The following is a 23540-nucleotide window of genomic DNA, read 5'->3' as shown; positions in this document are numbered from 1 at the left end:
TTTGGGAAAGTGTAGTTAGTCTTTATTTAGAAAATATGGATGTTTTGCTCTTTAATTTTCCTGTTTCCATTGTAGAGTGACGCTGAGGTTCTGGTGCCTATCTACTTTTGGCCAACCCTCAGTGTACATTGGTTTTTGCCTTGCCAACCTTATAAACATTTTCTGGCTATGCCTCAGGATTACAGTGCAGCACATAGTCAAAACAGGGAGCCAGCGGGGGGGCGGAGAGACTGGATCCGACCCGGTGACGGTAGCCTGGACAACGGCGGACCCGTGCCCGGTAAGGCAGGCAGGGGGAAGCACAGGTCCACGGTTGTCCAGGCTACCGTCAACGGGTTGGGTTCGGTCGCTCCAATCCTTGGAGAAAAGAGGTGTTGATTGGGTTTATACTTCTCTGTACGTCCATTTCACCCACTGAACTATCGTTATTCATCTTTGACAAAGTTAACTCTGTTCTGCATTCTATGACCCCTTTAATTCAAGCGAATTTCATATTTTTTATATTTTTTCACAACTTTTTATTTAACCCTTTTAGTAATTTTACATAACATCTCCTAACAGAAACTCAATTAGTAGACGTCACGACATACATAAGATACCAAAAATCCTCACAATTATGACACTTGTGATAACTTTTTTTATACCGGTTTAACAGCAGCACTAAAATTCCTTCTTTGGCAGGATATTACTGCCATGGAAGAAGAAAAAGATCAACTCCTCAAACGTGTGGAGAGACTTATGAAGAGGGTAAGTAAAACTTTGGTTTTTGTAATGCCTCCACTCATAAAGAATACAATGTCAAATAAAAACCTAATGTTGTGACACACATGAGCAGCTTTCATAATGGCCTCCAGAGGCATTTGACTGTCATAGAGAGGTTAAGAGGTAATAAGTTATTGGTTAATGAGTCACCTACATATGTACAAAAGGTACTGTAGGTGAAACATGACTGGTAGAGGTTCAACTGATTCCTGAAAACTTTGTGAAGGTGTTACATTAGACTTTATCTGCATATTTGTTTACATTTCCGTCCACTAGGTGGAGTTGGTGTCAAACCATCACCAAATGTTGGAGGAGGCCAGACAGCTTCGAGTGGAGAAGGAAAGAGAGGAGTCACTGACTCATCAGAAGCAAGAGCAGAAGTACCAGGTACTTTAGCTCGATCTACACTTTCAAAATATTTAAACAAGTTAACACACACATCCTAAAAATTGTTTGTTTCAATAGGCAAATGTTTAAAACCAATGGGAATAGAGCATTCATTAGCAGAAAATGCTTCACTTCCATTTATGCCAAAATTTAAAATTTTTCAGGTTTTAAGAGCTGTCTTTTCAACTTGTTTTGCCTTCATAAATACAATAGAATACAATTTAATGTGGCTTGTCTCTGTCAAATTTTCATAGGAACTTTTAAATAAAGATTTTTTAGAGGGTGTTTGGGTATTGTTTTGTTTTGTCCTGTTTCTTGTCATTGGATCACTTTTTTTTTAGAAAAGTTTTCCAGGTCTTGTTTTGATCAGTGCTTAATCTTTGCTAAATGTTAAAATCTGTTTTTAACAAATTCTTAGAAAATAAAACAATTTAGATTTCCATTGGTCAAGTTAGGGATTGGAAGTCCGAGGACAAAAGCTTGGAACCTGAACAAACTTTCACTTAGTAGTGAGCCTTTCTGCCTAGAGCTCGTCACAGGGCTACATGACAACACTGATATATGTTGAGAGGATTATCCCAACTCAACTAACCATAATGCTTCCAGCATTTTGCTTTAATGTTGCAATTCCTGCTCTGGTTCTTACAATAACTGTCACCAGAATTATGAGAATCGGGTGACTGTTCAATTCTCACTTCTCTACACACAATCAGTTTATATGCAGCTAAGTAAGGATACAGATTTGATCCTACACTTAGTATCTTTACAGTCATGTATAATCTGACCCAAAAAAAAATCAATATTAGCCCAATATCAAAATGACTAAGTAGGCTTAAATATGTAATGAGCATTCATGATTAAATGTTTACTTTCCCTGCAGTGCATCCTGGAGAAAAGGACACACCACGTGACTAATCTGTTTTACATTATTTGGTGATTTAAGTTTTACTGCCATTACAGTATTAATGGCAGTAAGAAATGGAAATGTCATGAGAGCTACTCAAAAAAAATTTGTATTTGGTATACACTCAGTTCTCAGCTTTTACGGAGGGATTGGATTCTATGGCACCTGCAGTCACAGTCGTGTCCTTCAGACACAAAGAAAAAAAACAACTGCTTTATAGATGGCATTGGAAATTATGTCCGCATGTTATAAACTTAATGCTAATAAACAAAATGCACATTAGCTCCGGTGGTCTTGTCTTGGAGCTATCCTTTTGAGATTAGGTCTCCATACCGCAGATTGTTATTTCCTATAAATTCAAATCTAACATTGTTTTAAAAAGTACCTTTTTGCTTTTGAAAAATATTGTTTAAAGCATGGGGCAGATAGGATTTTTGATCTGGGGTTAGGGATAGTAAATTATTGCGAAAAAACCTAACTTATATATATGTAAATTAGGCTAAAATTGGTGCTTAAATCTGTACTTTGCTAATAGCCTATTGGCAAATTGTTTGGACTAAAATCTATTTAGATTAGATATAAAAAGCTTTTGTTGTGCAGCAATAGAAAGAGGAACAGTAAAAAGGCCTTTATTTTTTTACATCTAGTCACTTATAGATAAGAGCAGATGGCATTTATTGCATTAGTTAATGTCAGTGTAGCTAAGCTTTTCAACATTACAGAAGGAGGATTTCCCAAATCTGGGAAAATGAACAGGAGACAGTTAATTTTTTTGTTTTATTTTGTTTTTTTATAGAGCCATCCCTTAAGTGTTTCCTTGTTACATTAAAAGCTGGAACTTTGAATAAAAGAAACAACTAATCCCTATGTTTATTCCTCCCTGTTTAATTTAACCCTATAAAATATAAACAAACATAACTTTTTTTTATATCAGCTGCAAATATTTGTACTTTTTCAGAGGAAGGGGGAAGAAAGAGGACCTTCTCTGTTAGTGTGTATATTATTAAAATAACTAATGAGACTAAATAGGTATTCGATTCTCATGTCACTTAGCCATTGGATCATCCTTCCACATGTCCAGAATGCATAAAACCTCCTTAATTTGTGTTTATGTAAAATGCTTCTTTTATATTAAAAGCTCCTTGTCTCTTTGTAAATCCATGTCATTATCACCCCTGCTGGTTTAAAGTAACATTTCTGCTTTTGTAAACCAAGGCAAAAGAATTCTTCATGCCAAGAATTATTCATGTTCCACTTTTCCAACTTATCTGGCTCTTAAATATGGGCATCCTCTTAAAGTTAAACAAACTATAAGAGTTCTAAACGGTCTACTCATGGAAGTTGTAATACTTAAAAAGACTTATTTTTTGACAACCTGTTTTTACTTTTCTTGGCTCAGATTGCTTTGTTTGGAATTTTTCAAGGAAAAAAATGCCTATCTGAGTGTTGGGTCTTTGTGTGAAAAGGAAAACCTCAGAATGAAATTGAACTAACAATAGCAGAGCTACAAGCTGCGGTGTAACATGAAATCCTCTGAATAAGAAGATTTTGGCCATTTTAAATATGCAGACATCAGGGATCTGAATCCAACTGAAATGGTGGTAATAATTGATAATTGTGTTATGGTGTGATCAGCTGTTTCAGAAAGAGCAGAGACTTCTGAGGTTGCAGCAACAGTTGAAGGATTTGCGACAAGCAGCAGCAGATGCCACCCCAGAAAGTAAGTAGCATGAAGATTCTGCTGTATGTGTGAGCTTTGTAAGACAAATGGACCCCATACAGTATGTCTCAGCTGATATATGTCAAGACCCTTTGATTATATTGATCCTTGTTGTGCCATAGAAGAATTTGTCTGGGGCTTCTGTGTTAAATCTTGTTCTCATATGATACTGGTCTCCAAGCTGAGGAAAAGATTGATGTTATTGTTTCTAAATTAACTTAAGCTTTGTAGGATATGAAAAGCTACTTTGTTTATATATAACGAATGTTATATTATATCTTAAAGGAGAAGTTCGTTTTTTTACACTTTAAGCCCATTTTCTGTAGTGTCCAGGATTAAATTGAATGATCGACACCAAAAGTTTGACAATTGCTCCTGTCTCTGCTTTTTGGCTCATTTAGAATGCTTTAGAATGGCTAGCATAGAGCATGTCCGTTAATGTCCTTAAAACAACCTTAAACGTTCTTTTTTTTAAAATATGCTACTCACCGGGTCGTCAGCGCTGTTCAATGACGTTCCAAAAAAAGTTTCGTAAAGAAAAAACGTTCCTGTAGTGTTTTATTTAGCATTTTGTAAATCCCATTGAGTTCTGTAGGAATAGTCAATATTCCGCTGCCACCGGAAACGGAAATGTGGCCTGTTTACACAGTTGTAGTCTTTTCGCTTCACTCTGTGTACTCCGACGTCGAGGTGCTAACGTCTCTGTTAAACACTTTAAAAAACTCTGAAAATGGAATACGAAAGGTGGATTCTTGATTCTCGACGTCGGAGTACACAGAGTGAAGCGAAAAGACTACAACTGTGTAAACAGGCCCCATTTCCGTTTCCGGTGGCAGCGGAAAATTGACTATTCCTACAGAACTCAATGGGATTTACAAAATGCTAAATAAAACACTACAGGAACGTTTTTTCTTTACGAAACTTTTTTTGGAACGTCATTGAACAGCGCTGACGACCCGGTGAGTAGCATATTTTAAAAAAAGAACGTTTAAGGTTGTTTTAAGGACATTATCGGACATGCTCTATGCAAGCCATTCTAAAGCAGCCAGGGGGTGATTCTAAATGAGCCAAAAAGCAGAGACAGGAGCAATTGTCAAACTTTTGGTGTCGATCATTCGATTTCATCCTGGACACTACAGAAAATGGGCTTAAAGTGTTAAAAACCGAACTTCTCCTTTAATAAAAAAAAAAAAAAAAAAAAATATATATATATATATATATATATATATATATATATATATATATATATAAAATCTTCTTCTGGTCAAATGAACCAGAATGTGGAAAAGAGCACAGGAGCACCTAAAGACAGGGATGAGCTAGCGCATCCTGGCCTGGAGTGACTGATGTCCCTTTAAGGGAATAGTTAAGACATAGCAATGCGCAGGGCATGAAACTAAAGCCTGCCCACACACCAAATGTGGGAATCTTTTGTGAATGGCAAGTGTGACACTCAATCTCCCTGCCATGTTGGTCTGTAGTTAATAAGACAACAACCAATACTAAGCAAGTAGCTTATTCTACTGTTCTGAAAGCCCCGCCCTTTTCTTGAATTAAAAAAAAATGTAACAAAATATCGCTGGCGCAAGAGGCCACAGGCTGTAACCAACCTAAAAAGATAGATGTGGAAGACAATGATTCATAAGAAATGTAAAAAATGTTTTTACAAAGTTGTAAGGAATATTAAGGTTTGAGACTGGCTGGTGTCACTACAGTCTGGACTACCATATGTATGGCTTAAAGAAAACCAAATCAGACTAGAACTTGGTGAAAACCAGTTTCTGCAATAGTGAAAGAAATTGAGGAAGCAGAGGTGAGTGTTTGCTTCTCTGGGTCCTTTGAGGACTTAGCCCTTAGTCATGCTGTGAAAGTTTTGGCTTTTTTAAAGTTTTTTGACCTTGACATTACAGTGAAATATGCATGGGGGTAATGGACGCAGGGTACGAGTGGGTCATCTCTCCCGCACCTACCAATCTGTCTTCTCTGTCCCCTGCACTTGTTGAGCCATTGAAACAGTTAAACCTGTTATTAGTATGCGCTAACTTCTTTTTGGGACTGTCTTTGAACTGACAAGAGCAGACACAGGCTAATGTAGAAGTTTGACAAAAGACATGATGCAGAGCAGAGCTGAACTTGAGCATCACAGTGTTTAGAAAACTAGCCAGGAAGAAGCAAAAAATCGTAACAGTTTTTATTTTTTTAACCAAGTCTTGGTAACAATAGAGAGAGGGGAGTCAGGGAAGAAATGGACCAGAAGCAAGTAGGAGGAAGAATGGTATAAACTTTATAGAGGGAGAGATTATAACCTTCAATTAATATCCACTGCAGGGAGAAACCAGTCGGGTATAAGGAAGAGGTTTTCACTTATAAGAAAAGGTGAATCTTATAGAAAAGGTGAAACTGATTGTGAGAAGCTGATAGATCACCCTGAATAATTCATCCCTCCCACTTCTGAAATGATGGTTTTGCCCCTTAATAATTATTTAGAATTAATTATATTATTGTTGTTATAATTTTTTTGGTGGTTGGTCAAAACTTTATTCAAATAAAATATTAGATTATCTGTTAAGTAAATAAAATAGACTATTCGTAAGATCATTGGCTGTATTTCTATAATTTTCTGTTCTCAATGCTATTCACACAAAGAGAGATATTGTTGCCATTATTTGGGGCTAGTCATAAGTTAGATGTACTTAATAGCCCGACAGAACTTTAAATTGTATTCTCTAGTAATTAATGCATTTTCATTTTCCGATGCATTTTCTGAGTCGTTCATCATAATTTTAGGTGTAAAAATATTTTGGCTTGTTAGTTTCAGGCCCTGGCAATGATTCAACTCCTCTGTGACAAACAGATCCACCTCTGCTGGAGCAAAGCGGTCTCAAATCATGAGCACCAGATAATGGTGAAGGGGCCACCCTCCCTGGCAAGAGACAAAATTGCACAACATTGCAGCGCTTTTCTGCTGTAATTAGCCACATCAAAGTAAGCGTTAGGGAGATCTACTGATGTAAACCCTATCCCCTTGTAACAGCCTAATGGACCTCTGATGCTGTGAGCATGTAGAAAAGAAGCAGCCTTAGGTACTGATTAAGTCCCCTTAGGTCCAAAATGGGGTGAAAACCGCCTGTTATATTTGGCATAGCAAAGTATGTTGAATAGTATCCTCTAGGTTGCTGTAGAGGGTCTACAGCTCCTATTGTGTCCTTGGCCAAAAGGACAGAAAGCTCCTGGTTCATGGCTTTGGATTTTACAGTGGTTGATAACATTAATTTTGATCCGCTGTGAGAAGGTGGATCGCAGTCATAACTGCCCCTTCAAAGTGGCAACCTCCCATTGGATCAACAGTATGAGCAGCCCAAAACCTGAGCTGCTGATGGGAAAATGTCTAATGGCTGGCCCCGTGACATCATTTCCAAGCCTGATGGCCCTTGGGAGCCATGGAGGAGGGGCGATTAGGATCTGAAGTGTGTCTAGATGGTTAGCAAATAGCTCACAAAATTCTCTACCAGGTCTGTGCACATCAGCAGAGGGACCCCTCGGATTTTGGGGGTGGCTTCTCCCCAGGCCAGAAACCTCCTGGTTAGTCTGACAAACCTGAACAGCACCACCAGGGCAGCTGATCCAAACAACTCAATTGACACAATGGGAAGATTGCTTTAGGTCATACTGCATGCCTCTGTCAGGGGAGACTTCACCAGCCAGACCTGTCGACAAGCTTGGACGAGAAAAGACATGGCATGATCAAACTTTGATCAAGGGGAAACATGAAATTTGCCAATGAGTTGCTGGGGCCGACAGCACATGCTCCTGCATTGTACGCCTTACTGAGGATGTCATCTATGACCCAACATTGATTCTGTGGGCATATTAAATCATTATCTGGGCTATATCTGGTGACAGAATTAATGAGACAACAACAGGTTCATCTGCTTGCATACAGTGCAGGTTTGCCATGGCAAACTCAAGCATGGCGGCATGCCAGCAGGCTTCCAATTCCCTCACGTGCCCCTCTAAAGGAAGGACAGAAAAGAGATTAGGAGCACATAGTTTGAGCTCCCTCTAAAGATTTTCTATTTGGATGGAGCTAGGCTACGGCAAAACCTTGATATTTGGTCTTAAAGAGCCACTCCTTGGTTATCCTGGCTGTCTGCTTCAGGTAATTGTCGTGTTGGAAGACCCAGCCTCAACCCATCTTCAATGCTCTAACTAAAGGAAGGAGGTTGTTACCCAAAATCTTGCAATACATGGCCCCGGTAAATCCTCTCCTTAATACAGTGCAGTCGCCCTGCCCCACGTTCAGAAAAACTACCCTAAAACATGATGCCACATCGCACATGCTTTCCATTAGGGATGGTGTCTTCAGTATGGTACCCATCATTCTTCTTCATCCTAAGGATCATTGCAAACTTCAGACGGGTCTTGACATGTGCTGGTTTAAGCAGGGGAACCCTCCGCGCCATGCATGATTTCAAACCATGATGTCTTTATGTAATACCAACAGTGACCTTGGAAACAGTGGTCCCAGCTCTTTTCATGTCATTGACCAGCTCCTCCTGTGTAGTCGTGGGCTGAGTTCTCACCTTTCTTAGGAGCATTGAGACCCCACAAGGTGAATCTTGCATGGAGCCCCAGTCCCAGGGAGATTGACAGTCATGTTAAGTTTCTTCCATTTTCTAATGATTGCTCCGACAGTGGACTTTTTTTTTAAACCAGCTGCTTTGCAACATGCCCGTAGCCCTTTCCAGCCTTGCGGAGGTGTACAATTTTGTCTTTAGTGTCTTTAGGCAGCTTTTTGGTCTTGGCCATGTTAGTAGTTGGATTTTTACTGAAAGTATGGGGTGGACAGGTGTCTTTATGCTACTAAACACCTCAAACAGGTGCACCAGTAGGGAGGAAATATAACTTTATATATTTTGTATAATTACACCCTATTTTATTATACTTTGAGCTTTAAGTGTATAAGCTTAAGTTGTAGACTACTATCTTTTTTTGTCTTTCAGATTTGACTAAGCGACTTGAAGAAGAAATAACATTCAATTCCTACATGGTTACTGAAAAACTCCCCAAAGAGCTTAAAGCCATGAGGTGCACAGTGCAGTACATGCAAAAGGTAGCATCAGAGCCTGCAATGGGTCAGAGTGATGTCCAGGAGATGGAAGACAAGGTCAGCAGCACCAGGATGGGATTTTTTTGTGTTTAACGCTTATAAACAGTGATGTAATTAATACCTAACTTTCTTTAATGTTTTATTCTTGCAGATAAAAGTAGTTGACTCTCAGATAAACCAGCTTATTGAGAAGAAGATGATGAGGAATGACCCGATAGATGATGAACTGACCCTGTATAGGCAGCAGGTGCTGGTTTCACTACGTTCTGGGATATATTTTATTTTCAATGGACTTTATGTTATGTCTTCACTTCAAATTTAGAGTCTGTTCCATTTCCCCCTTGCATAACTATTATTCTTTACCATTTTTTTTATAATTCAAATTAAATTCAAACTTGAAATACGTTATTTAATCCTAAAGGGAAACTGTATTAAATTAAACTATCAAATGGATTATATACCCTTTAATTGAAGTAATATTTGAATAATTATCTAAATATGTAGATTTATTCTTTGCTTTCTGTTTTCAAGGTTGTAAGAATAATCAGATCTTTTCAAAACTACAAACGGCTACAACTGTCTTGTATTCGAGGCCTGTTTTCCCTGCAAAACAGGAAAATGTTTCATGTATACATAATGATCTTACCTTTCTTATTTGCCCCATGATTTGAGGTCCAAATGGAGGCCTCTGCCTTGTGTCATCACCTTTATACAATTTCAAAAAGTAAAAATCATGCAGCAAGCAACAGGAAGAGTCTAGTGTAAAATTTGCATTGTCGGGAGAAAGTTCTGCTTGGAGACATATTGCTCCAGCTTTCTGCGGATGTATTCAGAAATGTTATGTGATTGGTCCAGACAACAATTTTGACGACATTCAGGTTTTCACTGGCAACTCACTTTTTCACCTGAGTGAAGTTGCCCCCCCCCTACCTTCTTCAAATCAGACAAAATTAGTGTCAAGCGTTTGTGCTGGTTTGTGCAGCAAAAATGTTCGTTTGTGCCGCTATCGTTTTAAAGATATAAAGAAATATTTCTAGAGGTCATCAAAGGTCAACCAGCCCCCCACACCTTCTTCAAATCAGACGAAATGGGTGTCATTTAATTCAGCACCGTTTGTGCTGGTTTGTGCAGCAAAAATTGTTGTTTGTGCTGCTTTGGCTTTGAAGATATTTATATCTTTAAAACGATAGTGGCACAAACGAAAATTTTGCTGCACAAACGTTTGACACCAATCTTGTCTAATTTGAATAAGGTGGGGGGGCTGGTTGACCTTTTGACCTTTACATTTTCATTAATATCTTCAAATCCAAAGCAGCACAAACGTAGCACAAAAGGTTGACAATAATTTTGTCTGATTTGAAGAAGGTGGGGGGGTTTCACTATACTACAATACTGTATATTAAGATTGTGACTTCAAGCACACAATCTGTCTCCCTGTGAAATTTTTATCAGTCAATGTATGTCTTTTTCGTCCACAAGAGTCTCTGTTCTGTGTCTTAAGTTTCAAGTCAGGCTATTACTACAAGGTGTTATGGTTGCAGGGTGACTTAAAAATATTAAGATGTTATCAATCAAATGTTTGCTCTTCGCTTGACCCACACATCCTTACAAATAAAATAACTATGCAGCTAGGTTAACTATTTTAAATGAAAAGCCACTTGGGTATTAAGTTAATCTGGTGATAAACTTTATCACCTTTATTTACAAAAAATCCTTGGGGAATGAACTGTGATGCTTACACATCTGTAAGCTTCGGATTGTTTACTCTCTTCATGACTCCAATTGTTTGCTTACCTCCATTTAATTCCATAGAGCTCATGTTTTATCTGTATTTCATCTTTGTTTCCAACGTGCTTGGCACATCCTTTTTCAGTGTCAACATCAAACAGCCACATATCCATGTGACACTCGTAAAGGTTGTTTAGTGGGTCTTATTCAGAATGAGCTACTTCAGAAAAGTGTGCTTTGAAATTATGTATATGCTTTGAAAGAAACAATGGAAAATGGTTATTTTAATTTCAGTGTCATTATCTAAATTATTTTTGGGATAAGAGTTAGCAAGGGGAGAAATTCACGCTGACTTTAAAGTCTTTCATCAAAATACACTCTGAGTGCGTATAATCACTCTTTCATGTTTATATATCTACTGCATCTTTGCATTTCAGGCCTCTATTATCATGAGAAAGAAGGAGTCAAAAGCGGAGGAGCTTCAGGAAGCAAGGGAGGAGTTGGCGGCTGCAGAGAGGGAGCTGAAGCAGAGAGACAACCAGGGACAAGGCTCGCATAGGGAACAAATCATCCGTGGTGATGAGGTAAACTGTTCTCTTGGTTGAAACAGTCAAAGAGTCATGCAATTGATCAAATTTGAAGTTTTACTGAAGTAGCATTTAGCCTCCTATTTGGACATTTTGGATTGCTGTCAGAGACTGGAAGAGAAAAAAAGAAAATTTCAGCTTTTATCAAAGTGTTGTAACTGAAAAACTCAAGAGACTATTTCCGTCCTTATCCAAACACAGACAAGCTCACTGTCTAAGGTTACTTATCCATTTTTTCCCCCACTCTTCCCCTACATTCCCATGTAAGCTACAAATAGCGAACAAAAGCGAGAATATCCAGAGCAAGGAACTGTACTGGACAAACTTCCTGAGAGTTGGCTTTTATCTCCACTGTAACAATTTTCCAGCATACGTCATTTGGACCTATGAAGCATAGCTTGGTTACAGAAACATCAGTCTTTATATTATTTGTTGAGGATGTACCCTGCCTTCTCCTTTTGTAGAACCTGTAGCATGGTCTCTTTCAAACTTTCATGAGTAGTGAACTAAACTCTTGAACAAGAAAAAGAGGAATATACGTAATAGTGTCTGAACCTCTTTATGCAGAGTTAGTGTTATCGGAGAAATGCAGATGAATGGGGATGGTTATGTGTCATTGAAACTTTGTTGGCTTGAAGTTGGCGGTGGAGTGTTGACATGAGATCTGTTCTGTAGCACCATCTTTGACCATGCATTTGTGTGATTTTTCTTTTTCTATTTTTACTTTTTATTTATTATTTTTCAGGTTTGCGTAGTACACACAAAAAAAAAGTAAAAGAGACAACACACAACGAAAGTCTAACAAAGTCATTTTTTAGGAGGTGTGAGGGTCGCGCTGGTCCTCTTAGTTTTGTCTGACAATCCAGTCTTATTGAGGGTAAGTCTTTTCCAGTTTGTGTAATCAAGCCATTTTTTCCAGTGTTGTTTCAGGTCTTTGGACTTGATCCTTAGGCGGTAAGACATTTTCTCCATAGTGAAGATTTCCTCTACTATTGATATCCACTGCATCAGATGTGGAGGGTAATTTTTTAACCATTTTCTGGTAACTGCTTCTGGTAACTCTTTTCTGTGTATTTCGCATTTGTGTGATTTTTAAGGAACATTATTTCATTTACTTGCAAAGGTTCAGAACTGGGCTGATCTTTACAAATAAAGCGATATTTAAATATTTACTGTTGAAGGTCAAGGATAGATAATGTAAAATATTAGTGTAAACATGACCTCAAGGATGTTTTATCCTCCTCGGGTAGGCCAGAGAAAAAAGTCCAGATTTAAAACAACGTCCTCTGTGATGAAATGCAAAGCAATTAGATGGTCGAGAAAATAAAGCTGTTTTTTTTTTTTTACAATAGCTATCAAAAGCAGGGATACACATACATTTTTCACAATAATGTCAAAAGACTGAAACTAAGAGTATTTAAATCTGACCTGAATCACTAATGAGAGCTTTGTAGAGAGAAAAAGCTCCTTAGAGTAAGAATAAATGAAGTTGGTGGAGCTTGAGTCAGGCTCACTTTATCAGACTACTGTGTCATTTTGGGCCATCAGCCATGGTGGAGATGATCACCTTATCAGAGGTATTTTCCATTGAGATGACTGTCACCACATGCCTCCAAACAACTGCACAGTGGCATGTCTGCATTCTGCTCAGCAGTGCTCTCCTAGTGACATGAAACGGTTTTCAATCAAGGCGCCATAGGACCCTGTTTTAAATCTGTCAAATATATTTTTTTTCCTGAATAAAGTGAAGAGTCAGAAAAGTATGCGATCTGTTCAGAGCTAAAGTAATATGTTTTAAAGAATCCTGACTGCTCATGAGAATCAAAATTGTTTTATTTGTATCAATAAAAATTGGGATGTACATACGTGGATAGGCAGCTCTAAACAGGAACCAGTGGACCCAGTGCCCCCCTTTTAGGTCCCCTTAATAAAGACTCACAGAAACCATAATTTATTGGTCTCTTGGATCTATGTCATTTTTTTTTTTATCTTCACATTTTTATTCTAATAGAAAATTATAAATGAAGGTGCTGCACTTTTCTCTTCAGTTGTTTAGAGATAGGATGATACAGTGTTCCTCTGCTATATCTGGGAACTCCAGAGCCATTGCTTTACTTTTGTATGCTTTAGTTTTGTACCCCCATGAGAAAACTCTGCCTCCCCTGGTAAATTTGGTTTAAAAGCGCTACAACAATATGGATCAAGAATAAAAAATTATTGATACATATGCTTATAAAGATTGATTTTTTTACATAAAACCCTGATGTATAAAGTACATCCTTACAAGATATGCTGAAATTCTATTCTAATATTTACATAAAGTGCAGATTCTACTGATATGAAGTTAGCTGATTGTCTATAGTTGTCTCTATGTGATCTTGTTTGTCTGTGTTTCACAAGGGGTGTGTGTGCTCCTATTTAGAAAAAGAGTCAGGACCAGTTTAGGTTTTTAAACTCTGAAGCGAGGACATTTTTACAAACTGAGGACATTTTGGCCGGTCCTCAAAACCTATTTTACAAACGGTTGGGTTTAGTTTTAAGATTTCGGTTAGTTGTGGTTTAGGGTTACTGTGACCAGGTTCAGGGCATAGAAAGGTTTGAAAATGACTGAAAGTCAATAGGGGTCACCACATAGACCTCACTAGATATAACAAACGTGTGTGTATACAGTCTTGATACATTGTAGGTCTTATTTTTGGAGAAATTACATGTTACACGGACCGGCTGCCCCTTGTGGGGACCAATGTCTGGTCCCCGTTGGTAAAATTACTGTTTTATGGATAGGTGTTACATTTAGGACTAAGGATGTGAAGTTTAGGTTGGGGTTAAGGTGAGGTATGAACCTGTATGAATGGGAGTCAATGGTAAGTCCCTACAAGGATGGAAACATTTGATTGTGTTTGTGTGTGCTTCTGTTTTAGGATAAGAGTGAAGACCAGTTTCAGTTTCTAACGGGTTACAGTGTGAATTGGTTAGCGTGAGGTATGCATTGGTAATGGTTAGGTTTAGGGCATATAACGGTTGAAAATGACTAAACCGAGGTAAGCCAATTGGAGTCATCACATGGTCCTCACTGCATATAGCTAGAGAATAGTTTGTTTATACTTGTTTTTCCTACATGGTGGGGAGAATTCTCTGTTAAAACACTATCATGGGGAATGATCATCCTCTTTGGGACTTCCACCAGTTCCCCTTGGAGGAGATTATTGTTTCAGCCTTAGGTGTTAGGTTAAGGACTTAAGGTGTGAATTTGGTAACAATTTTAACTGTAATGGTTAGGTTCGGTATAGGGTCAGGGTTAGGCTGTAGAAATCGCCTTCTAATAAATGGAAGTAAATAGAAAATCCCCTCTGGAGTTGTGAAAACCAACTTGGGGGTGTGTGTGTGCATGCATTTGTCACGTTGTGGGAACCATTTGCCATGAATAATAGGACATTGTTGTGACCGACTGCTCTCATGGGGACCGATGCCTGGTCCCCATGAGTACAAATGCTTTTTTAGGCTTAGGTTAATGGATAAGGTTTGAATTGAGTTTTGGTTGGGGTTAGGGATGAAACCATAATGTTTAGGTTTAAGGGGACAGTTAGGATGAAGAAATGGGTATATATTAATGGAAATCAATGGAAAGTCCCCAAACAAGGATACAGAAACTTGATTTTGTTTGTCGAGCTACATGTGGACGCTTTTCACAGCTTGGGAAAAAAACTGCTCATTGATATTTTGAATTTCTGTATCTTTGTCCTGAAGGAAGTGGGGCAAACAGTACACTTGCTATGTAGGTAGGATCTTTAACAATGTGTCTAGCCCTCTTTTAAGGCCTATTTCAGCATTCAAGAGGCTTTTGGTCATTGCCCTGTAAAGAAATGTGAGCATTTGTGTGGATTTTCCTGGTGGACTCATCTTCCTGAGGATGAAGAGCCCTTTTTGGGAATCTATTTACCTGGTGGATGGTGCTCTCAGTTCAAAAGAGTTTAAAGGAAGTGTGAATGTCTGGTAACTTTATGATGTTCACACACTCCATCTCTATGTATGCAGAGAGCGGCATGTTCAGTCTGATAGATTTTGGATCTCCTCTCCATAGAGGGAATCATCCACAACCTATACTACTATGTTTTTGTTGTGGATACCGGAGCAGTCATGTTTGAAGAGAGCAGGACTGAGAACACAACCCTGAGGTGTGTCATTGTTGGATCAATAGGGCATGTGTTTCCCCATCCTTGCCATCTGGGCTTTCTGGAGAGGAAGACGCAGTTCCAGAAGCCCGTTTGTGCAGCTTCAGGGTCGTCATGATTAGAGGTGGGGGTGCTGAAGGCTGAGCTAAATTCATCAAAAGCATCCTAAAATAGCTGTGAGCAAAATGAAGGGACCCCAGACCAGCAGCGGTGTCCTTGATCCACTTTAGGTGGATCGTCCCAAAGCACTTTGCGATGACAGAGTTGAAACAGGCTTGTTTTAAACAAATATGCACCTTAAAGAGAAAGCCTTTCTTCTTAATGTACTCACTTTATTTTCCATCTTCTAAGTCTGGCTTTATAAACAGTATAATGTAATTTAACCTATTTTTACATTCTGTAACTATTGTTTTTGCAAATTTTATAAATTCAAAGAAATGTACTTTAAAGAGTATTTATTCTACCTAATTTCTTTATTGTCACAGTATGGTATATGTTTGTTTTTAATTTAGTTTTTTGAAATACCAGCATTTATATATCATTTAATATTTTGTTCAACTTTACATCATTTAGTAAAATATTAACTCAGTTGTTATGCTCATGAGTTGCAAGTTGATAAGTAACTCAGTAATTTAGTCATTTTTTTACCAAATACTTTTTTACTGTTACTTATCTATTTTCTTTAAAGGATACTTTTTACTTTTACTTAAGTAAGGTGTGAATGTGCTAGATGTCATAAGGCTACCAGCACCTGTGCTGCATTTCACATTCAGAACAGTTGTTTTAGGGAGACATTGTTATGGATGCTATGCTGTATGACTCTGCAGTGCTAATTCCTCTCACCGCCATGTCTGCCTTTGATGTCCTAAAAATACGCAAAGAAAAAAAGGTACATTTACAACTGCATGCAGCCTGCTATCCACCCACTCATTCTTTATACTCAGTCACAAAAGGCACACGTGGGGCTTTATGGATGCCCAAGGGACATGAAGCACACCTTTGAGTTGTGGGGCTGTTCTACCGCGTCTGTGTTCAATTATGGCCGATCTTCATAGCGGAGGAGTTACAGCCTGTCCCTGTAGATATTGGGTTGCATAGTTACTGCATCTGCACTGGTCATGAATGTTAAAGGTGAGAATGTCTCTTCCAGATTCTGACAGGGCTTTCAGGCCACTCTGCTGTCTAATCCATTTTTTCTGCATCATCTCCAAAGGTCTTTTTCAGTCTCAGCTGTGCACTCATGTCACATTTAGGCTTACTATTTTTGTTGATATGTTCCCATTACCTCAAGAAAGTTTTAAGAAAAAAAATTATAAAGTGTTTCTAATAGATTTTTTTTTTTTTGTAGCTGAAACACTTAGTTGGAAAACTGCGCAGGAAAGGAGCTACCTACAAGAAGAAGAGACAGGAAATTGCAGAGCTGAGGGGAGAGTATGGAGTCCTCCAACGGACTGAGGAGATTCTCAAACAGAGACATGACGCCATCCAGCAAAAATTGGTAACCAAATGAAATCCAGTTTCTAACTCTTTTGTAGAACATTCATTATAAATATATTTTGCTTGATGCAGAAAAGGGTAAAAGAATGGCCACATGTGGAGGAAATTGGCCATACTTTTATAAAATGTCAAATTTTATTAGGAACTGTTTTTATTAAACAGCTAAGTTGAAAAATATATCTAAAAGCCTTAGTTATTTATTCTTTTGTGTTATTCAAAATGTGTTATCCTACCCCTCACTGCTATAAAGCTGGATCCATTTTTGCACCCTTTTTTTTTTTTTCACAGAGAAGTGACAGAGGCATCATGGAAATAGCTTAGCACCTTTGTGCGGTCAGATTACCTGGCTTGTTGATAGGTTATTTTATGTTGACTGAGCTGTTATTTTTGACTGCAGCATCATGCTTGTCCCCTACATCAGTTAAAGAGGTTTCTCTTATCACAGCTCTCATTTCTCTTATCATGATATATTTTTTACCTGGCTTGCATTCCAAAGCGTTTAGTATATGGCACCATATTGAAAAAAATCTAAATATTTCATTAGGATTTTCAGCTTTTGTATTTTAAGAGAAAAATAATGAGGTATTTTAATGTTTAAGTTGCAGCACCTTTTTCTAGATTTCTATATGTGCATTTGTGTATAAAATATACTGAACATAGGTAATTTCTTTAACCCTGGGTTTCATAGCAAATTGTGGAAGCTGAGAAGGGTATATCGGGATACAGCGACACTCAAGAGGAGCTGGAGAGGGTTTCTGCCATCAAGAGCGAGCTGGACGAGAAGAAGGGTCGCACTCTGGATGACATGTCTGAAATGGTGAATATACTTGGTGCCTGTTGGTAAAATCACACCTTATTTATAAGTTGCTGGATTAGTTGGTCTTTAAAAGATCACAGGAGCTCAAACTGGCCTGTTTAGTTTCACGGAATTCAACTGAATATATAGGAAGTAGGAATGAGTAAAGAACAACCAACCTACTTCCTACAGATAATAATTATAGACTGTCTGATATTATAAAGAAATCTTTAGTAATTTTATGATTTTATAGCTTAAGCTCTGTGGGTTATGTGAACATAATCAGACTTTCATAAACCTTGTATGAACAGATCTCCACAAAATTTGATTTCCGGTGTGACCGAGGGATAAAGTGAGAGGATAAAATTAGTTTCCTCCACTTGCAGACATTAATCTTGCGGACATCATAATAATTAAAAACTTTGCAACTGTATGTCTGTTTGTTATCAAAAGTAACTGTTCTTGTTTTCTAGCTTTCAGTCTCTCAGCTGTCAGGCACAATAGCAGTGCACCTCTTTATCCGTATGCCAAAGGAGTCTCAACGTTTTGTTCTTAACACCAACATGGGTTGGTCTTAATTTAATAATCAGGGATTAAGTGGAGAGAGAAGGCAAAAGTACAATATAACGTTAATTGGCGTTATGAGTTTCCAAATCTGGGATGGGACAATTTTACAGTGTAACAGCAATTAAAAGATATGAAGGCTTCAAGTTTATGATAAAGGAATACAGACTGTTGAATGTCACTGCCACGAATGTTGGCAGGGAATAATGATCCATAATATTACAGGCTGCCAAGAAGGTAGTTATATAAAAACTTAAACCTAGTTATTCTAGCATCGGTAGTTAGAATAAATACAGGAATTGCACTAAAGCTCACATCTATCTCTGGCGTGTTATTGAAGATGCAAGCTTTTACATTTTCTCCAATTCTGGATTTTCCAGCCATGACTGTGCTAACACTGCCATAAACATTTTATCTATATCAACATTAAAGATTTGTACCATTGTGACTGTTTTGCTGGTTTAAACTGATTTGGTCAAATGCTCTACAACCTTGGTATGTAATATGTACGTAAGCACCAAGTTCAGAGGTTCCTTGGATGGCGTTATGAGTTCTACCACTTTTTGAGGTTAAAACAGACAATGCAACTAACACAAAACAGGAATTACATCTCTAGGATTGTTTACTTTATTAAATAATTAATTAAAGTCATATTTTTTTCCTTTTTGACAAAGTTATGCACAAAAAATCTCAAACTATTCAAATTTGTACATTTTCGTCATGTTTGGACCACAAATTCCAGTTCTTACTATTTAAGATTTTATATGGCTCTGCAAGTCAAAGTAGAGCTTAGTTGGGATAGTGAAAGTATCCTTTTTAAAAGGGCTTAAAGATTGTTGCAAGGCTTTTTTAAATAAACTTTATTAAGACCGGTGAGACTGGAAATAACATTGGGATCATCCTTGTTTGCTTTTTCCAGGCAAATATGATAAATACCATGCAAGTTGCACAGTGTAACTGATATAACAGCTTCAGTTTAAGGGGCGTGGTATGTTTAATGTTGGCTCACCGTCACAGTACAAGCCTACATATTTTGACTTGTCACAACAAGCTAAGGGACAGACTTGTTTCCTAACACTAAATAAAGCAATTAATGGAAAAGCTGTTTTTACTCTCTCCTCGTTGTAGTTTTATTCAATTTTAGCAGAATTTGTGGTTGTTACGCAGGTTGTTTCTCTAGGTTGTTACCTTGAGTCCATGTTTAATGTTTTTTTTATTTTTAATGTTTTAACTGTTGAACCATAACAGATTATAATTTGAATCAGCCTGAGTTGTGGGGAAAGGGTAGCTCAGGTTGCTGGGGTTCGTCCTGTGACCAAGATGCATAGCCCCAAGAAACTTAACTGAACGCCTCTGAAGTATTTGGTTTAGCTTTTTTATTCAGTAAAGCTGCGTTCACACCAAACGCAGCAGGATCAGCAAAAACGCTTTTGCTGCTTCATTTTTGCTTGTACGAGTTTAAGCTGCGTTCACACCGAACGCAGCAAAAGCAGCAAAAATGTGTCTTCTGCTTTATTTTTGATGCTTGTACCAGTTTAGTTCTGAGGCTCGCCTGAAGCATCTTTGTTGCTCTGGCTGCGTGGTCGAAAAGAGGGTCTGACGCGCGTTGGGTGGAGCTACTCCATCCTTTCTTTGCCTGGCAGCTATATTTGCTTAACCTGACAACAGCCAGATGCATGTCTCACTCCGCCTAGCTCCGCTCACATACATCTGGGAACCCGCCATAGGAATTGCCTTTACTGAAGGCTGGGCCTTATCAAAACTCCTTGCATATGATTGGATAAGCCACTTGTCTGTCATCTTTATTGACGTGCTATTTCAACCACTCACACCTGTGAGAGGAGGAGCCGTTTGATAGATCAAGCTCTTGCCAAATCCGGTCGGGAGAAGGGCGAAAACATTGTTTCCACCAACAAAAGCCTTCAAAGTCGTTCTCTGATGTTCTTTTAATGAAACAATATAAGATAGATTGGACAACACAGAAGAAATAGCAGCATCAATGCTAACGCTTGCTTCCTCAATGCGAGCCGCCATTGTTGTTGGAATCTCACTGTCGCTTCTCCACTCCAGGACACACCCACCCTGCGTCCTGATTGGACAGACCATAAATTCGGTTGGGGAAATCACTTTCAATGAGCGGGTTCCCAGCTGTATGTGAGTGGAGCTGGGCGGAGCGAGACATGCATCTGGCTGTTGTCAGGTTAATATTTGCTGTGATCAGTGGGAATAAAGTAGTTTTAATGTTTTTAAAAAATCCACCTGAAAACTTAATCTGTGCAGTCATTTCATCCAGATTACCATCCTGCCTTTAAATATTATTTCTGTCGGAGCCGGTCAGACCTCCACATACCAGCGGTGCGCTGTCAGTACGAACCCCATTCAGCAGCAGCCTCGGGCCAGGTCGCTTCCTCGCGATTTGGCTCTGCGGCTGGAAGGTGTTTTTCGTGTACGTAATCCAAACTGCAGGTAGCAGGATAATAAAAGCGAATTTTTTTTGCTGTCAGATTTCAGCATTTTAACTTAATTTAGGTGTTATAAACAGTTTCAGAGGAGTGATCATAGGGCTCTGTATCATCAGTGCTGTCTGTCTCCCTGCCAGCTCCCAGATCAGCCTCTCTGATTGGTTGATGCGCCACGTCGAGCAGCAAAAGTAAAATTTTTCAATCTCGAGCAGCAGCGTGTTTGCGGTGTGTTGCGCGCGTCAGATGCTCAAACGCTCCTGATGCGCTGCTTCAGCTGCTCAGACGCGCTGCGCCTGCTGCTCAAAATGCACTGCGGGACCTTTTGCTGCGCCTTGACGCACGTCAACCATTGACTTTGAATGTAAACTAGCTGCTTCTGCTGCGTTTGATGTGAACGCAGCTTAATACACAACATAACTCATTCTTTCATAACAACCAAAATTATTAATAAAAGAGAGCAGAAAGAATTAAAACCTAAAAAAAAAAATCTTCCCTTACTTATTTGTAAAATAATAAAACTAAAAATGCAATAAATGTTTCTGCATTAACAGCCTTGGTTATATCAGGTAGGCCAAATCCAGCTTTTTTTGTAGAGTGTGCTAAGCCCGTAGAAAGCAAATTAGAGACCGGGTTTGCCTGCCACTCACACATCAACATAAAGGCCCACACCTGCCACTGAGGGAGGGGGAAACTTTTGAACTCTCGCTTTACCACTAGGTCTATATTCCTACTCTCACCTATGGTCATGAGATCTGGATCTTGACTGAAAGAACGAGATCCTGAACACAAGCAGCTTTAATAGGCTTTCTCTACTGGGTGGAGGGGCTCTCCCAAAGCTATAAGGTGAGCAGATCCCTTATACTGAAGAGGCTCAGGGTAGAGCCGCTAATCCACATTGAGCGGCGTTAGCTGAGTTTGCTCAGAATTTTTTTTCTGGATGCTCCCTCTGGAGGGGTTTGAAGTACGTCCCGCCGGGAGGATGCCTAGAGGACCACCCAGGACACAATAGAGGGACTGTGTCTGTTGGCGGGCCTAGCTGCACCCGGGGCTCTCCCAGCAGTAATGGAGGAGGTGTTTGAAGGAGAGAAGTCTGGCTGGCTCTGCTGAGACTGTAACTCAGTCTTGGACAACAAGCTTAGCATTGTGTGTTTCATTGTAGTACCAATAGCCATTCTGTATCCTTTAAAAGAAATTATACATAGGCATTTGGCATAGGCATCTTTGTATAGATGGACATTTTAGGTACAAAATCAATCAGATCTTCCAGCTGTAATATGTTTTGTTGTTGAAATTTGTTTTTTCAGGTAAAGAAGTTGAACTCAGTGATTGTGGAGAAGAAATCTGCTCTAGCACCGATTATTAAAGAGCTGAGGTTGCTGAGACAGCGGCGTGGTGTAAGTGTCATCCTAAAGAAAAATCTAAAGCTTCTAACAAAAAGAAAAATTACAAAATTCAAGAGGTTAATAAAAACCTTAAGATTTATTGTCATTGAGAGTTCCCCTGAGTGACAAACAGGATGCCAAATAAGATGCAATTGTTTTATTCACCAAGGCATGTGCAGAACTACAGTATATTAAGAACTTTATTAAAAGCTTTTAGCATTGACTAGATTAGCTCAGAGGAAAATAATTATAATGTTTGAATCTTTCATAGATGTTAAAACGAGCAGAGGTTTTAATGGCCTTGCAAACTAATCAGGCTTGTTGGTGTATTATCTGAAATAAAGTCCATTAGGAACCATTTACATTGCTCATGAATAGCATGCTTAATGTGAAATCCCCACATTGCTGACCTTGAGTGGAGGATTACATTTTCCATGTGTTCTCAGAATCGCTCAGACATCTTACTGAGCAATGTCTGCTTATTTAGATCTGCATCAGGATGACATAAATAGATTTAGTTAGAGGCTGAACATTATATGCCAAAATACCAGCTAGGGTAATGTACTGAATTCAGTACTTTGTTTGCTATTGTGTATCTTTTAGCAATCTGTTTACCTCTTTTATTTTGTCTAAACAATGAAAATATCTTTTAATAGCAGCTCATTGAGGAGTATGAGAAAAGGAGGGCCCAATATGAAAGTTGTGCTGCTGGTTTAGAGAGCAACAGATCCAAACTGGAACAAGTATGGTCAACTTCAATCCTTTTTATGCCTTTATTGTGACATGTAAAATGTTTGAAATTGTTTTTTGTCGATGAAACCTGTTTTATTTGTTAATTCACAGGAGGTAAAAGCACTGAGGGAGGATATCGCACAAAACGAAAATAGATACCATTATATCAACACAATGTCGGAGGTAAACTGGGCTTTTTTGTATGTATTTTTAAAAAAAAATTGCATATTGTCAAATAACCCAATTTTATTGGCCAAAATACAAGTTATTGCCAAATCAAATAAATTCCAAGGCCATAAATTTACAAGTCTAGTTTGGAAGATAACCTAGACTTTCATAACCTTAGCCTCATAGAAAACCTCAGGGATTAATACCGTAATAGCAAATCCTGCAATTCTGGCTTTCTTATCTGTGGTTGAAAGTGGGGTTGGGCTTAAGAATTGACTGTCATGAAGTAAATGGATTAGGAGACAGACAAATATTTTATGCAGGAGTACAACTTCTGTCACCTCCTGGCCTTTTACAAAACACCTCGGCTACAATTAACTTGAGCTCTGCCATTTGTAGATCATCGAGATGCAAATTCAACGAGCAGCTGAAGAGATGAAGGCCTATGTGACCTCAGATCCACAAAAGAAGAAGGCGATCAGGTGAGCCAGTCCGGCCTTGTCAGCCAGCTGTTGTGAGAATATCTATTTTCCCTTAAAGCAGGCTCTTCTTACACTAACCCTGCTGCT

General features: G+C 38.6%; 1 protein-coding gene across 3 annotated transcripts in view; it reads left to right on the top strand.

Moving 5' to 3' along the window:
- The window catches only part of ift81 (intraflagellar transport 81 homolog), a 28221-nt gene that overhangs the window by 3063 nt on the left and 1618 nt on the right, over window positions 1–23540 (top strand). For 2 of the 3 annotated variants that reach the window (XM_038270163.1, XM_038270162.1), the window contains exons 5-16: window positions 682–747; window positions 1039–1149; window positions 3689–3773; window positions 8777–8940; window positions 9035–9130; window positions 11049–11195; window positions 16719–16868; window positions 17556–17684; window positions 21994–22083; window positions 22728–22814; window positions 22915–22986; window positions 23371–23453. In XM_038270163.1, the coding sequence (XP_038126091.1) occupies window positions 682–747; window positions 1039–1149; window positions 3689–3773; window positions 8777–8940; window positions 9035–9130; window positions 11049–11195; window positions 16719–16868; window positions 17556–17684; window positions 21994–22083; window positions 22728–22814; window positions 22915–22986; window positions 23371–23453 (1280 nt within the window). The remainder of the gene's footprint in view (window positions 1–681; window positions 748–1038; window positions 1150–3688; window positions 3774–8776; window positions 8941–9034; window positions 9131–11048; window positions 11196–16718; window positions 16869–17555; window positions 17685–21993; window positions 22084–22727; window positions 22815–22914; window positions 22987–23370; window positions 23454–23540) is intronic. The other variant, XM_038270164.1, reaches the window with a different exon arrangement.

This window comes from Cyprinodon tularosa, unplaced genomic scaffold, assembly GCF_016077235.1.
Source record: "Cyprinodon tularosa strain WSP-4 unplaced genomic scaffold, ASM1607723v1 ctg752, whole genome shotgun sequence".
In the NCBI taxonomy this organism is placed as follows: Eukaryota; Metazoa; Chordata; class Actinopteri; order Cyprinodontiformes; family Cyprinodontidae; genus Cyprinodon; species Cyprinodon tularosa.
The sequence above is the reverse complement of the archived record's forward strand: the minus strand, read 5'-3'. Positions and strand labels throughout refer to the sequence as shown.